This window comes from Anser anser, assembly GCF_964211835.1.
Source record: "Anser anser genome assembly, contig: SUPER_W_unloc_6, whole genome shotgun sequence".
Classification (NCBI taxonomy): domain Eukaryota; kingdom Metazoa; phylum Chordata; class Aves; order Anseriformes; family Anatidae; genus Anser; species Anser anser.
Window position 1 is genome coordinate 297,376 of NW_028154226.1, and position 17,301 is coordinate 314,676.

General features: G+C 46.8%; 1 protein-coding gene across 20 annotated transcripts in view; it reads right to left on the reverse strand.

Moving 5' to 3' along the window:
• Window positions 1-17,301, reverse strand: part of LOC310888937 (SET-binding protein-like) — a 310,630-nt gene that overhangs the window by 183,865 nt on the left and 109,464 nt on the right. For 16 of the 20 annotated variants that reach the window (XR_014576265.1, XM_083852582.1, XM_083852581.1 and 13 more), the window contains one exon: window positions 821-892. The exons of 3 other annotated variants lie outside the window; for them this stretch is intronic. Coding sequence is in view for 16 of the 17 variants with exons in the window: in XM_083852582.1 (XP_083708708.1) it covers window positions 821-892 (72 nt within the window). In the remaining variant the exon portion in view is untranslated. Of the gene's footprint in view, window positions 1-820; window positions 893-5,200; window positions 5,524-17,301 lie in introns of those variants that run through there. One more of the 20 variants, XM_083852584.1, reaches the window with a different exon arrangement.

Below are 17,301 nucleotides of genomic sequence, written 5' to 3' on the forward strand. Positions count from 1 at the left end.
AAAACTCAAGCAGCCTTGAACCAACCTTTCCCCCTTGATAACATCCTAGAAGGAAGAAATCCAAACAGAACCAGCTTAGAGCTCTTTAAATGGGACCTGTACATGGGCTGAAAAAACAAGGACATTAGTCCTCATCAGGTTTTTAGGAGCCCTAGTTATGGTGGATAGTATGCCTTCGAGATCAGCCTGTCCTAACCTTCCTCGTGCTTTCTCTGACAGCATTACATTTTTCACAGGCTGTGTGTGGGTTGTTTGGCTGTTTCTCGTTCTATTTCCATTGGAAACTGGGAAATAGAAAAACTTGGCCGATCTGGAATAAGGGTAGCAGTACAGTCTCTTTTCTTTCTGAACAAAGGGAAATAGATATTATCTTCTTAATAGTGGGCTCTAACTGCAGAGGAGATGAAGAAGAGAGCCTCAGAGTCAAAGGCAGTTCGAGGAGTTTCATTCTCATTATATCTCAATGGAGTGAAGCAAATAAATTGCACAAGGAGACATACGGAAGCTCACTATGCAAATGGCCTATTTAAGGCTCTTACTTCCTAATTAGGTCCTGGTGTCAGGAGGCTGGTAACAATTATTCACATGTAGATCATTTGGATACAATACAAACTGTTCTAAAACCCAAACCACCATAATGGAATGCATTAAAAAGAAGCCCTATTTAGCTTGATCTTTTTAGGCTCTTTCACTTAGCACTTGGAATATCAGTTCCTGTGCTACACACATCCTACATTTCATGTCTAACGCTTCGATAACGGGTTTGGAAGGGGAAAAGGAAGCAAGAAAACCCTTCACAGCCACAACCCCTTGCTCTTACCTTGTTCACAGATTTCGTCACTGGACTCTGCACAGGGAACCCACACTCTCTTCCCAAAGTCTTCATCTGGCTCTGTGGCATTTCCCAGAGCAAAGAGAAAAGAGAGAATCTTCACTGTGGGCATGACCGTGTGGAAAATGGTCAAAAGTATCCAAAGTTTTGCTCTTTTCCAATTCATTACATCTTTCTGTGTGCCCACCACCCCCTGAGCACATGGTGCTGGGGTTCACCCCCGGCTGCCTCATCCCTGCTCGGTTCTGGAAGGTCCCCCAGGCTTCTCCTTAACCCATGCAGATGGGCAGATTTCTCCTCTGGGTAGCCCAGGGAAACACAGCGGCAACGTGGGGCCATCTCAGCTTTGCCTTGCAGCTACGGGGTGCGTCCCAAGCCGTGATGGCTGGGAGCGGAGCCACGGATCCCTAGGACAGCCCGCTTTGGGGAGGCTTGGGAAGAGCAGGACGGTGTCCCATGATGCCAACCCATCTGCTTTGTTTAAGAGTTAAAGCAGGGAGCCAAAGCCAATGATTACCACATTGCAAAACCATTTAAAACAGGATAAGTGGCTGTGATTCAACATCATGACTGTGGCAAACCCACTCTGCCCTGTGCTTCCACGGTTCCGGTACAAAAATGAGATCTTCCCTTCTCCCCCTCACGCCTCCTCTCCCCTCTTTGTCTACCTCTCAAGCCCTTCACACGAAGGTGAAATATTTCACATTTTCACCTGTGGTAATGCAGACCAGAGAGCGTTTGCTTTGCTTTTCACTGATTTTGCCCAAGGCACCCTTTTAAGTGGCAGCCTGTGCAAAGATAATAGGTGGCACAATTCTCTGTAACTGGAATCAGCAACAAATCAGCCATCTGCCACTCCAGGGGTCTGAGATTAATCCAGCTACTGGACCATGACTGCAAAGCATTTGCACATTTAGATTACGGAAATGCGAGGCTACCAGTCCAAAAAAAATAAGACTGGGAGTGGGGAAGGTGTGGGGAGAAGGGGTGCAAGACAGCCTTGGAAGAGTCCTCTGGATTAACCCTTCCAGATGCAAGGCATCTCATAACAACTCCAAGCAAGCAAAGTTTCAGTATAAAGTGTTATAAGGAAAAGAGGTTTGAAGTAAGCAACTGGAGATTCATGAGATATGTTTCAGGGAAATACATCCAGAGACACCTCTGATACAGGGAGGAATAAAGACTAAGACATTCAGCTGCATTGTCACTGCATTGCAACACTCAGTGGGAGGCTATGGCCAGATGGTTTACCTGGACCATTTGGTAGTAGAAACATTTCTGCCCCAAGATGGACAAGCTCCCTTACGAAAGTTCCCTTACTCCAGAGCACTGTCAAGACACTGAAGAAATAGAAGAAATCTGTGTTCTGAAATATAAAGCTTTAGGAAGGTCTCTTCATTTGCTGTCCTCAGTTTACCTTCCCGAATAACACGCAATACAATGTTACTTTCTGCACATGGTCTACATTAATGTTTTGTCCATACATTTGAGATCCTGTCAATAAATCTGTTAGGTAATTGTTATTTGTTAAGTGGAGTATTAAGAGGTGTAACTGGGTAGGAAATACAAGCTGTTGCACATCTAGAAGTGTAAGCCATACTTTGTGCAGGTGCATAAGGCTTAGGAAAGCTGCCAGGGTCTCCTTTGCTCAATTTGATGTGGGCTTTAATCCTCACTGCTGCCATTTGCTTTTGCAGGTTGGCATCCCATGGTGAGGGATCTCAGGTTAAAAAGAGGGGGCTGTGACCAGAGAAAGAGGAAAGAGGAAAGAGGAAAGAGGAAAGAGGAAAGAGGAAAGAGCACCAGCCAGAACCATCAGCAAGGGAAATTCAGGCAAGATCTGCATAGTATGTACCCTTGGTGAGGAAGGTAGCTTAACTACAAGGCTCATGTCATTGAGTCTGAAGAGGCAACTGAAAAGCAAACAGCAAGCCCATGTCTGCATACCCAAACACTTATTTTCATGTGTGTACTTTATTCACTAAGACCAGGTGGGATCTGGTGGAAGGTATGCTGACTTGCCACGTTTTTTTCACCCACTCCAATGCTTCCTGGCCAAGCACTGCAAACCCCTCACTTGTGCCAAAGAGCAAAGAGCAAGAAGAGGCAACGGCATCTCCTTTGCTCGAGACCAGGCTGCAGCAACCAAGGTCAGCCAAGGTCAAAGCACAGCTGGGAGGAAGAATGGAGAGAGACCCATCACTGCAGAAGTCCTGCTCCCTACAGCACCGGTGAGTGTCGCCCCAGAAATGAGTGCCCATCCTAGCAGTGTTAGTTTGGGACTGAGCCTGGAGAAGAGGAGCATGAGGAGAGCGGGCTGGATAACAACTTTAAGTCACACCACGTTCCCCTCCATTTATCACACTGTTTCCAAAAGGCATTATCTGAGCAGAATCAGGTGCTCCAAAACCAAGCTTACGTGTCCAAAAACAAATGTGAGGTTTGAAGTGGTTTGGATAAGTATTAGGGCAGGATTTTCAGGTGAGGGAGAGGTCACGGGGATCATCCCACACCTGGGACCATGAACTGGGCCAAGCTAACCACCCCCAAGCTCCTGAGATGTGGCAAACTAATGAGCCTCTGCCCATGCTTTGGAAAATCCTCCTTGAACTTGACCTTCTGGCTGTGTCAGTGATGCAGCTGCTGGTAAAACAGGATCTGGACCTGTTTTCAAACCCGAAGGCAGGGGTTTCTCTTTCCCCAGTCTCCGATTTCTGCAAAGCCAACCTGAAACGTCAGATCCAAATCCCAGCATGAGCCAGAAAGAAATGTACGGTGGGAAGACAGATCTTTGTGTTCAGTTTCAAATACTGGGCTCCTGCAAGAATGCTCATGCTGGTAACAATTTTAAAATGGTTAAAAAATATTAAAAAAAACAACATCCCTCCCAAAAAATGCTATTTGCATGTACCTTTCCCTAACTTGTGAATGAAGGGAAGAGGGGAGCCAGAGGGCAAAACGTTTTCTTTCAGACAAAAGTCACAGCAAAACTCCAGCCCGGCCCCTGTGAATCAACCAACCTTACAAATTGCTGTCAAAGTTTCAGCCCCATATGATTATTACTTTTTTTTTTTTCTGCCCAGGCAGACTTGCAGGAAGGGTTTTTTGCACCAGAAACCCCTCAATAGCATGAAGCGGGGGCCCAGCAGAGCCAGGCGCCTGCATCAGGCAGCCTGGAAGCTGCCTCGTCCCTTGGCAAATGAGAAGCACCGGGGAGCAGCGACGCAGGCGATGCTGCACCTTGCATAGCTTCGCATGTCCTACAAGTAACCTTGCAACATGATACAGAGCAGCGAGAGCAGCCTTATGGGTACTGCGAGAGGAGGAGGACAGTGAGGAGGAGGGGAAGGAGTGGCAACAGGAAAACAATCAGAAAACTCCCGGGGAATCAAGTCTTCTCTTCCTTGCTAGGAAAAATACATGAAAATTAAAAATCCCTCTACATAGGGATTGCAGGAGAGGTGGGCAGGAGGGGATTCATTCCTCGTTCTCGGTTACCCACTTATAATCCTGTACTCAAGAGCTTGATAATGCACACACCCAGGCTGGAAATGAAGGGAAATCCCAGCATTTCTGCCCGGTACTTGCCATGCTGTGCCCAGGGGCAGTGCTGCTGGGGGTGCCGGGGACTGCCCAGCTCCCTGCCACCCCCCTGCTGTACCTGGACCTGTGCAAAGCCAAGGACAAGGATCCCTAAATCCTGCTGAGGGTGGACAGGGAAGGAAGAGAGTCGCGTTTAAAAGGAAAAGGAGGAAAGAGAAGGCTCCTGAAGCTGGCTGGTAGCCCCGCGCCACAGCCATTCTCATTCCCGGCACGTTTTGCCGCTCTCAAGAGCAGCCCTGCTTGGAAATATTAGTGCGGCATAGAGCACTGGTTTCGAGTCACTGCAGCTCCTTCTTGGCACTGGTTCAGCTTTTTGTCTTTTCTCCTCTGAGCGCCCAGCGGAGGGAGGAGGAGAGAAAGGACGAAAACAAGGCGCTCTGCTCTGTCGCCGCCTGCCTCCCCAGGCCCCCCTGGCATCACCCCGCATCCCCAGCCCGCTCCCAACCGGCCCCACTCAGCAAACCAAAACCTATTCCCACAGCAGCCAGTTAGTAGCCCCCTTCCCCCTTTCTGCCACCCTTTTCATCGCTCTCTCCTTTGTACTCTAAATTTTTCCAGCCAAGTGTTGCAACCTTCCCCCCCCCCCTTTCTCCTCCACCCCAGCCCTACCACCTCTTCCATTGGAAAAAAAAATAAACAGTCGTGCCATGCTTGCCAATGCCCTGGCATCTCTTCACAGCTGCAACAGCAGCTTCCCTGTGCACCCCCAGCCCCCCTGGGTGTCTGTGAGCCAGCGGGACCCCGGGCGCTCACGTGCACACCTACATTCGCATCAGTGGACATTCTCCGTCTGCATCCCTCAACATCGCTTTAAATACAAATTTCCTGAAAGCCCGCCTTTGGCAGCCGAATCCCTCCTCATGCTCACAGGGCGGGTGAGAAACAAAGACGGCATAGGAAGGGAGGGAGGGTGTATTTTTTTAAGCAACCCAAACATGGCACAGAGCTCTTCCACTAACTTCTTCCCAGCCTGCTATCCTGGTAACCAGCTGCTGGTTCCAGCCTGGCACCAGCTTCAATTTGTTTTTCTCTGCTCTTAACCCCCCTCCTCCCAAATATTTATCTCCCCCCCCCTTTTTTTTTCTCTTTCTTTTTTAATTCTTTTTCCCTCTTAGCGTGCCCACTGGAGGGGCTCCCTCCCGCTCCCACCCACAAATCCGAAGCAGCACGCGTGGAAGAAGCAGCAACAGGAGTGAAACATGATGCAACACTCAATGGACCAAGAGGGAGGGGGGAGAAAACCCCATATGTACAAACAACATATGTATGCTCTTCTCCAAGGAAGAAAGAGGGAGGGAGAGATGCCCTGAAAGCAGGCAGAGAAACCCTCACACGTGCCAGGATGAGAAAGTGCCGGTCCCTCTCCATGGGGGAGGTTTGGTTGGGGGAGAAAAATGTGTTTTCCCCATGGGAAAGGTCCCAAGAGAGCCAACTTTTAGCCAGCAACGTGACTCCAGTTAAACCAGAGTTTGAAACACATGATAGGGATAATGTGGTGTAAAGGCACCTTGTCTGGTGCCTGGAGGAACAAGAGATTTAGGGAGAAAAATCACAGTAATGATGTTACTGATGCTGCAGGGAGGGGAGAAGATGCACTGAGGATTTCAGCACAGCAAAAGCAATGGCATGAGCACATCAAGCTGCAAGCCAGGCTGGAGACCCGGAGCAGAGTCTCCCACGTGCCCAGTGACAGGACAAGGGGAAATGGGCTAAAGTTGCGCCAGGGGAGGTTTAGGTTGGATATTAGGAAAAACTTCTTTACTGAAAGGGTTGTTAGGCATTGGAATGGGCTGCCCAGGGAAGTGGTTGAGTCACCATCCCTGGAGGTCTTTAAAAGATGTTTAGATGTAGAGCTTAGTGGTATGGTTTAGTGGAGGACTTGTTAGTGTTAGGTCAGAGGTTGGACTAGATGATCTTGGAGGTCTCTTCCGACCTAGATGATTCTGTGATTCTGTGATTCAGGGTACGGCCCCGTGAGCAGTCAGTGATGTTGGGGGGCTTTTGATGAGCTTGGCTGGGCTCCCTTGTCCACTGAGGCACATCAGAAATGGCTCCTTGGAAGCTGGGGTGCACACTTAGAGCCCGTCCCCATGCCCTTAGGAGCATCTCCACCACTGGGCCATGTCCCCTGCACAGGGTCGTTGGAGCTTTCTCCAGCATGGCTGGTGTTTGCTGGGTTGGATGGAGCGCTGCCCAAATAAGGCCACCAAATGCCGCCTTCTGAGCTGTGGCTTCGCTGTCTGAGGCCTTTGCACAAGGATATCACCCAGCACTGGCAATAGCTCATCCCAACATCTACTTCCAAACAGAGCTATCGTCAATCTAAGTCCTCTGCCAGCAAACTCACTGGATGATTTTCTCTCTCTGCTATTCCTTGGGCTTAGGGTGGGTGTCTGCCTTTCCCTCTGGCTCTGAGGACCCGGTGCTGGTGTCTGGCAAGGCAGATGAGTCCCTCATGTGCCTCCATGGTGAAGGAGACCCTGGAACCTCAGTCAGAGGCCACCACAGAGAAGCATCCCTGCCTGGAGGTATCTGTAGCTCGTTGAAGGGACTCCCAAACAGAGGCACTTTCCGATCCTTTGAGTGGAAAGACACTATAAATAAAAGATATTACAGACTAACAAGTTCTCAGCTGCAAACTGGAGTGGGAAAGAATATTTTAGCATCTTCTTTCTAGGCACATTAACTATTGGCAGACATGATAATTCGGGTCTTCAGAGCTGAAAACTTCACACGGCATGCAGCATGTCGAGTCCACACACTCCATCTCCAGTTTCAACAGCTCTAAAATCTACACTGACCTACGTTACACACTCCGTGCACAGATAGCATCCAAATACTGTGTCACTTTGGGGGTTAAGACAGTAAACATACACTCTGTGGTGATCTTTTCCAGGATAAACTGGGGGCCATTGCTGCTGTAAGCTCACAGTAGACGGTGTCTAAGCATTTTTATTAACTGGCTTCTGATGTTTTCCTTCCCAGAGTGAGCAAGCACTTTGTATCAATCTGGCTTGCTTTAGTGCAGTGACCCAGTGCTGTGCTCTGCTGCGGAAAGTTCAGGTCCCAGCTGCGGAGCTAAACTCTTGCTGACACTGTGCTGATTTCTCTGCCTCTGTCACTCATGCTGCCAGGGAGAGGGGGATGTTGTTTTTTCCAGGCTGAGAAAGAGAAAAAAAAAAATCCTGCAAAATGCAGAGATGAGACAAAGGAGAAGGGGGAGAAAGCGACACTGACGTGTGCTGTTAGGTTGAGGACAGGAAATCCTTCGGACATCATGGGGCACTTCATTGCTGTCCTGGTTTCAGCTAGGATGGAGTTAATTTTCCTCCTAGTAGCTGGTAGGGTGCTATGTTTTGGATTTAGGATGAGAATAATGTTGATATCACACTGATGTTTTAATAGTTGCAGAGCAGTGCTTACACCAGGCCAAGGACTTTTCAGCTTCTCGCTCTGTCCTGCCAGCGAGCAGGCTGGGGGTGCAGCAGGAGCTGGGAGGGGACAGACCCAGGACAGCTGACCCAAACTGGCCAAAGGGGTATTCCATACCATCTGACGTCATGCTAAACAATATATAGGGGTGGCTGGCCGGGGTGGGGGGGCCGGCTGCTCGGGGATAGGCTGGGCATCAGTCAGTGAGTGGTGAGCAATTGCATTGTGCATCACTTGTTTCGTACACATTATTAATAGTACTATTATCATTATTATTATTATTTTCCCTTCTTTTCTGTCCTAATAAACTGTCTCTATCTCAACCCACAGGCTTCATTTTCTTGATTCTCTCCCCCATCCCAGAGAGGGAGGGGGGAGGGTGAGTGAACGGCTGTGTGGTGTTTAGCTGCCAGCCGGGTTAAACCACAACAATTGCTTTCTTCTTTCTCCTGCCAAGGCGATGATCTCGCTGGAGAGGCAATGAAAATGTTACGGGCAAGGAAAAGCATCCACTTTTAGGATGCCTTGAAGAACTTTTGTGCGTGTGCAAGCGCACGGGTGGGGGGGGGAGACATGCATGGGGGGGGGGAATCACTATTAGCGATGGGTGAACTACAAAAGGTTCGGTGGTTTGTTTTGGATAAGGATCCCCACATGAAGATGCTTATCTAAAGCCCTCAGGCTTCAGAGCAGGACTGGAAATGTCTTAAGAACAGACCTTTCTTGAATGATTTCTAGTATCTCTCAGACCAGTCGCTCATGCCAAAAATACAATGAAAACAGCTTTTTTTTTTTTTTCCTTCTTTTATGCAGTGTTTTGACTCTTCTGCTTCTGGTTCCAAGCAAAACCAAAAACTGCAAAGTCTTTGACTTTGGTTGAACTGCACTTATTTAATTTCAGGCCATCCTGGTTCTCATGACTGCACACAAATGAGGGAAATAAGGAAAAATGATCCTGTGATTCCATGGAAAACTTTAAGGAATAGAAGACTGCCTGAAAGCTGGCAATAAAACAAGCTGGCTTCCCTAAGAGAACTACAAGCCTTGGTTTCCCTGAAGTAGAGTACTTACTTATCTGTAAACTGGCTATTCTGGCCACAGATAACGTTCAAGATTATAGCATTCCCAATTCAAATGTGCCTGTTAGCCTTGTGTGGTTATTAGTCTGTAAATACTATTGAATCAATAAACAAAATAAGGACTTTGAAGAGTCTTATTTCCCCAACCAATCTCAAAACTCATCAGATCTGCAGTGGCCGTAATTTGACAGAGAAGGAAGAAAGAAAACAGTTTGAACATGATACGGTGCTCTCCAGTTTTCTTAAATCAGAGTGTAATTGAGGTAAAATAGCCCAGGGATGGTGCTGTTGGGATGAAAGCCGTATGTTTTGCTTAAGCCCTCTCGTTGTTGCAGGGCTGGTTTTAATCTTTGGCTGGATTTACATCAGGATATCTCAACTAATGTTGCTCAATGTGTAAGGCAGATCAGAATCAGGCCAATGTGCTTTTAAGGATGTTGCCAGCTATCCTATGTCCCTGGACTATTCACTCTGGGAAGGATAAAAGCACACCCATTCACTGCATGTATAGCAAAGAATGAACGTCTACTGAAGACCAGGTGATGTTCTTGCTAAATGGTTTCTTGTAGTCTTTTTCTTTTTCTGTCTTTCCTATTATTTATTAATTACTCAAGCCATGGTTTTCAGCCAAGTGGTTTGGAGACCAAGACTCGGGTCTTTAGATTATACAAATCAGGATAACAATCCAAGTCAGCAGAAATGGACAAAGTCAGAGGAGATGTGACCAACAGTTTATACCACGCAGCCTTCCAAAGCAGAGGCTTGGCCTTCCATTCAGCACAGTGCATACCATCTGAGTATCTTCTCACTGCAGTTTTGGCACTTCTTGTGGGCGACCAAGAGAGACAGGGGAGGCCCAAGTTCCCATTCATGTGGATCGGGAGCAGCTCTGTTACATGCTGCGTGCTGATCTCTTTGCAAAATCCATTCATCACGTCCTGCTAAGAGTGGCAGGATGTTGATCGTTTTTTGTCAAAGGTTGGCTCCTCTTTCGCTTCTTAGTTTAGCTGGTGGGAGGAAGGGATGGGTTTAACTTTTGTCTTGAAGGAAAGAAAGTAAAAAAATCTGGACCCTCTCAAGAGTTGAGAAATCCGGCCCTAAGCTTTTTTGAAAAAGTGACCCAATCTGTCTAGTCATTACCCTTTTCTCTGCCTGTTACTAACACAGAGACTGATATTTCCTTGTAGGAAACGTTGGCGAGGGATCAGGGTTCCCATTCACTCGTGCTGTTTACTGCTCTCATGAGACCCCAGGGTTCAGCGACAATTGAGCAGACCGCTCTGTAGGTGCACAGTTTATGCACCAAAATGGGCTGTAAATCAGAGCAGAGGAAGAAAGGGCTGTAACAGTGCTTGTTTGTAGAAGCGACCACTGGAAAGGGATGCTGACCATGTTCCTTTTACAGATCTGATCTCCTAAACCTGCCCTTCCTCACTCTGTTCCCGAGGGATTGGGTCCCAGGTTGGAAATCTAAGGAGCATACCAATAATTTGCTAGAGATTACACACATGGTGTCCCTGATCTCCATTACTGGTTTTCAAAAACAGGAATTCTCATACCCTTTTGGACAGATGGCCGGTCCTATTACTTCTTATGTTAGATTTCCCATTGAGGCTGAAAGCAAATCCACATTCAAGATGAAAGTAAACAACCTGCAAATTCAAAAGGCATTAACTCTAACTGCCAAAGCTTTTGCTGCGTATGCCACAGATGTCAAATAGACAGTTTCCCACAGCACTGAGCCTAGACACATAGCTAAGTTACACAGCAAAACCTTCCACCCAGACTGAAAACCCATCCTGTGCAAAACTCACTCCCCTTGCTGGCATTCTAGGGCTGGAGCCTCAGCTGGAGCGAATTAATGGCATTGCCCTGATTAGAATAGAGCGATGCCAATTTATACCAGATGAGGATTTCACCCTTTGGAGGATGACTGGGAAATGGCTACCCACTACTATTTATTTACTTTTTTTAACACTGTGAAAAAATAAAATAAAAGGTGTATTTTAAAGAGTGAAGAGCACTAACTAAGGGTCTCCCTTTCCATGTCCTTATTTTCTAAAGGAACCTATCACAGACCTTGGTCCTACGGGATCAGGCTTTACAGAAAAATGCATACAAATAACAAAATATATATAAATACAAACAACAGAAGTTACACAACTTATTTTGATTCCTGATGCCTCCCAAAATGCCAACAAAAAGTTAACTGGGAACCCAAGCACGACATTGCTGTGGTATTGCAGGAAACTCAGAAAGGGGAAAGGACTGAATAAGCCGGTCTCTGTTGTTCCCTGCCAGAGCTGAATGAAGAGGACAAAAACCATGAAACCAAACCAGATAAACAAAAAAACCCTACCCATATGCTCTGAAATGCTCTGAACATTAGTACATTAGTATCATGGTGTGCTTCTCAGCTGTAAAGATGTGCAAAATTGTTTTTCTGATGCATTTTGCTGTAAAGCCTGAACAGAATCACCGATGTCATGTTCTGCAAACCAGAATTCATTCCATTTACATCAGTGCAACCTCATGGTGTAAATTCAGGAAAGGTCACCCAAATTAGGCCTATGATTTATTCTTTAGCATAGGAGGCCTGATTCTCAGACTCAGATGTGCCTTGATTTTCCCCAAAGTAAACTGGAGGTCAAATATTGCACCAATAGAAACGACTGGAGATTTTTAAGATGATGGCAATGGGAAGTCAGACCGCTAAACTGTTTAACTTAAAGACACTAAACTGATGCATCTCATCACAAATTTCATGTCTTCCTTCCTCCAGCCATCCTTGTTTTCCCTTTAGTAGTTAGTGTAAGCTGGCAATTAGTAATACTTTGCCTGTTTATAGAACTTTCCATCTGAGGATCTAGAAACACTTTGTAAACACTAATGAACTAAGCTTCTTAGCACCCCCTGCGAGACCGATACTGCTATCTCCCTCGTGCAGATCAGGGAAGAGGTGCAGCTTTGCCGCAGGTTGGAGCCGGGCAGTGGCAGAGCTGGGAACAGGCTCTGGACCCCGACCCACCGCTTCCCTGCGCTTTCAGCTCAAATACACAGCTCAAATACACACGTCCTTGGGTGTGGGGACGTGTCTGGCAATTTGCAAAGCTGGTAATTATCTCTTGGGTCTGCCGGTGTGCACTGCTTTGTGGCAGGCTGGAAACCCAGAGGGTTGAGCTTGTCCCCATGCAGAGGACTTCAGTCCCGCTTGCTCACTGACAGAAACAGAACAGAGATGCCATCCATTTTCACTCGAAATAACCACTCACAAATAAGATCCTCTACAAAATATGATTTCCCTCTGAAAAGGAGGGAAAATTGGGAATGCGCTTGTCTTGACTCATTTTTTAATAATATCACCAATCCTGGACAAAACAACACAAAGGTCCATGAGGGGTCCTTTAGTTTTATTTGCCTTTTTAATCGTCCTTATCTTTTTCTCGTGTAGAGGAAAGGTAAAATGTTCAATCCTGCTCACGAGTCACAATGACAAAGAGAACTTAAGAGCTCTTTAAAGTAAACCTGAAGGTTTTGCTTCTAAAACTACAAGGAATGCTTAGATCCTAGGCAAGCCTTAGGGCAAGATAGGCATTGACCACACAAGTTTTTGCTGTTGTTGTTGATTTTTTTTTTCCAAAGCACAGTCTCATTGATTTAAGAACAGCTAATGTCTTGTACCTATTTGAAGCATATTTCCACATAGCTTTCTCCAACTGCATGGCAATCAGACAATTTCCATGATGATTCTTCTGTCTAAAAATACACATCTCCCCTTCTCTTCAATTTATCACTGAGCCAGTCAGCCTGTTTATTGTTGAAGTTTTGCCCATTTAATAGTGCACTTAGGAAAGCTTAATACAAACATCAACCAATTCAACACTGTCACAAAAAGAAAAGCCTTAGAAATCATTCATCTAAGCAGGAGTCAAGAGCAAGAGTCTCTTATTTAGAGATGAGTCAATAAGAAACAATGTTATGGAAGCTATTCTAAGCAGAACAGATTTAAAAATAAATAATCTTTTCTTCACAGAGAGAAACTGAGGAGAATAACAAATAAACTGTTGGGTTTGCTTTCAAAATTTGCTGGTGAACTTAAATCCCAGAAATGGGGCACTGCAGAAGAGACAGGCATTTGACATATTCAGAGATTTGTGAACTGTTAGCAGATGATTGCTATTTGCCTAAAAATACGTATTTGAAATTCCTGTCTAAATACTTTACTTGATCTCTTCCCAGTTCATGAGCTATTAAATATCTGTTCGACACAGTGGCGATGTTTGTCTCCTGAACAGAGGGACATTACAATCCCTAGAAGCAGGTTTCCAGCGGGAATATTAAAGGCACTATTCAGGAATATTCTACAGAATTCGCAGCCTCCACAAACACTCCGGCCCAAAAACATGTTTGCTGGAATATATGTCAAGAGTAAACACGACGGGATGGTGGGAGAAAGTGTACAAAGTCCAATCAAGGTTATAAAAACCCAGCAGCTAATGAATATTGTGGAAAATGTCTTACGTTATTTCCTCAGCTGCAGATGCTAATTAGGAAAGCCTATAAAGCTAAAACTCTTTTGCTGTCTACCTCCTCGTCTGCTCCAGAACTGAAAGCCACTTCCACGGGTCTCTTTATAACACTCATCCCCTTTACATCTGCTTTAAATAAAGTTGCTGCCTGATTATTTTATTCTCATTCAAGCTCCAGATTTGGGAGGAAAAGCAAGATTTACCTCTCGACTCATCTATTAAAAATAGAGGTCTAAAAAGCAGACACCTTCATCCAAGCCAACCACCAGAGACTCCCTATAGGGTTTTCTCTCCTCCTAACACTGATGATGCCTGAAATAGGTAGATCTCACTGGAGTTACCTATTTCACTCCACTGGCTAGGCAGGGAGCTCACCTTCCCAGCTGGATGCCAGGTGGCACGGGCACCTGCCACCATAGAGGTCCACGCCAGCAGAGTTGTACATGTTCACCCCCATATAATTTCAATTTTGAATACTCTTCTTTAATAAGTACTGTTCTGGGCAATTTTATGACAACACCAAACACATTTTCCCCCAAACTCCATTCCAAACACCAATGTGTTTTAAAAAAACAGGGAGAAAGGCTGGCACAAATCAAAGGGAAGAATGGTGTTAACATTAACAGCCACCAGACGAGGAGCACTTTGCACTATAAATAAAATACCATTGCTCAGCTGCTCTAGGACCTAAGTTCTGAAGTCACTGAGTTGCACAGCTGTAGCTCAAGGGAGGATTTCAGTTCATGCTGAATGCTGTGTTTGATCACTGGTACATCACCCAAAGGTTCACAGTAGAACAGATGATGGGACACAGAAAAGCTCTTCTTCCTACCACTGCCAAGGAAGTTGCTGCTTGCTGACTGACAGCTCCCCAGCCAGCTTATGTGCATCTAATTACCGAGCCGCAACCCAAATCAAAATGCCCCGTTGCAGCTGGTGTCTCACTTAATCCATTCATAACACAAGCTAATTAGCATTGATGGTTTTGGGCAAGTTTATTCCAAATGTGGTCAAGTCCCAGGCTTTCAGCTTAGTTGCTAGGACCCATTGAGGATCCTGGGAGAGGCTGTATTTCTGCCCAGAAGGTATTTTCTGGTCTGCTGATGGAGAGGCTTAGGTGTGGGGTCAGGGGAAGATGCTGCACTTGGCTGTGATGAACACCGGCTACAAGCGCTGCTGCTGAGCTGCTCTTGCTGCTGTGCCCTACCATCCTCTTCCATACGGAGGAGTCCATAATCAAGTCACTTCGTAGTTTTCCTCCTGTCTGAATTTATATATTGTGATTGAGAAAAAAAAAATAAAAAAAAATAACTTGGAAAATGGGAGAAGTGAAGGAACAACTCTGTATTTTATATTATTCTTTGAGAGCAGAGCTGAGAAGACAGTTACCAGAGCTTTGCATTTCCTTTTCAACCTATGGGATTAGAAGATGAGAGCAGGTGCTGATGGGAATTTTGCCCATGGCAGAAAATCAGGGTCCTAAATCTTCCCTGCTGGAAATTACAACTCCCCCAGCAATGACCTATAATGGCCGCACTTGGAAATTGGTGATATAAGGAATTGTCACTTGGCAGAAAACCTACTTTACACTCCTTCAGCGCGCCACAATTTCAGTTTAATTTGTAACAGGATGCAAGTGTAAATGAACTGACAACAGAGCTATCAGCTATTCTGTTGGTAACAATTGGAGCAATAGTTTCGATTTGACTAGACACAGCTGTCCACTGCATGTAACAACCTTTAGCCAGATCCTTGGTGAAATTCAGTTCTCTCCATGTCTGACTCTGTCCGTGGGGACTTGTGTAGCGGAGCTGCCAGAATGTGGTGGTTTTACTCGGGTAGGCAGCCGAGTTCCACCACAGCTGCTCTCTCACTCCCCCTTCCTCTTTGAGGAGGGGGAGAAAATACGACACAAAGGGCTCAAGGGTTGAGATAAGGACAAGGAGATCACACAGTAATTATCGTGACCGGAAAAACAGACTCGGCATAGGGAGATAGTAAGATTTATTGCTCATTACTAACAAGCTAGAGAAGTGAGAAACAAAGGAAAGAAACCAAAAGCACCTTCCCCCCCATCCACCCTCTTCCACCTCCTCCCCCCGGGCAGCGCAGGGGAATGGGGAATGGGGGTTATGGTCAGTCTATAACGCTTCTTCGCCGCCGCTCCTTCTCGGTCACTCTCGTCCCCTGTGCTGTGGGGTCCCTCCCACGGGATGCAGTCCTTGCTGAACTGATCCTGCGTGGGCTTCCCACAGGCAGCAGCTCTTCAAGAACTGCTCCAGATATGGGTCCATACCACGGGGTCCATCCTTCAGGAGCAAACTGCTCCAACCTGGATCCCCCACGGGCAGCAGCTCCTGCCAGGTCACCTGCTCCTGCGTGGGCTCCTCTCCACAGGCTACAGGTCCGGCCCGGAATCTGCTCCGGCCGGGGTCTTCCATAGGCCGCAGCCTCCGTCGGTGCAGGTCCACCTGCTCCACCGTGGTCTCCTCCACCGGCTACAGCATGGAACCCTGCTCCACCGTAGTAGTTCATGGTGTACCGTGGTACTCCATGCAGGGTGATACTCCATGCAGGGGGACAGCCTGCTTCACCACGGTCCTCACCACAGGCCGCAGGGGACTTCTGCTCCGGCGCCTGGAGCACCTCTCCCCCTCCTTCTTCACTGACCTTGGTGCCTGCAAGGCTGTTCCTCACTCCTCTCACTCTCCCAGCTGCTGTGTGTGGCGCAGCATTTTTTTTCCCTGTCTTAAATATGCTCTCACAGAGGTGCAAAACAACATCACTTATTGGCTCAGCTCTGGTCAGCAGTGGGGCCCTTACCAAACATGGGGCAGCTTCTAGATTCCTCTCACAGAAGCCACCCCTATGTCCCCCTGCTACCAAAACCTTGCCATGTAAACCCACCACACAGAATAATCAGCACATTGCTTAATGACAGGCACTCCAACGAGCAACACGATTGTGCATTGTCAGAAATGGAGCCCCCAGCTCTGGGGAGGGAGTCTCCTGGCTATTCAGAAGGAAATAAAGCACTTCTAGATGGGAAAATGCAGCGGCGCACAGCCACTGGCACTACACGAGCATCACCGACGTACTCAGCTCTGTGTGCACGCATGTAAACATAGAGTTTGCTCGTGTGTTTGTCAACCAAAATGCGTTTTGATTAGATTCAGCTCTAAAAAGGGCTAGGTTCTGCTGCTGAGGTGCGCTGCACTGCAAAATGTAATCTGCATTTCTCTACGTCTAAACACGCTGTCCTGGTTCCAGTTAGGACAGAGTTAATTTTCCTCCTAGTAGCTGGTAGGGTGCTATGTTTTGGATTAGGATGAGAAGAGTGTTGATAACACTCCGATGTTTTAATTGCTGCAGGGCAGTGCTTACACCAAGCCAAGGACTTTTCGGCTTCTCGCTCTGTCCTGCCAGCGAGCAGGCTGGGGGTGCAGCAGGAGCTGGGAGGGGACAGACCCAGGACAGCTGACCCAAACTGGCCAAAGGGGTATTCCATACCATCTGACGTCATGCTAAACAATATATAGGGGTGGCTGGCCGGGGTGGGGGGGCCGGCTGCTCGGGAATAGGCTGGGCATCGGTCAGCGGGTGGTGAGCAATTGCATTGTGCATCACTTGTTTCTTACACATTATTATTAGTAATACTATTATTATTATTATTAGCAATACTATTATTATTATTATTGTTGTTATTTTTCCTGTCTTAATAAACTGTCTTTATCTCAACTCACAGGCTTCACTTTCCCGTTTCTCTCCCCCATCCCAGAGAGGGAGGGGGGAGGGTGAGCAAACGGCTGCGTGGTGCTTAGCTGCC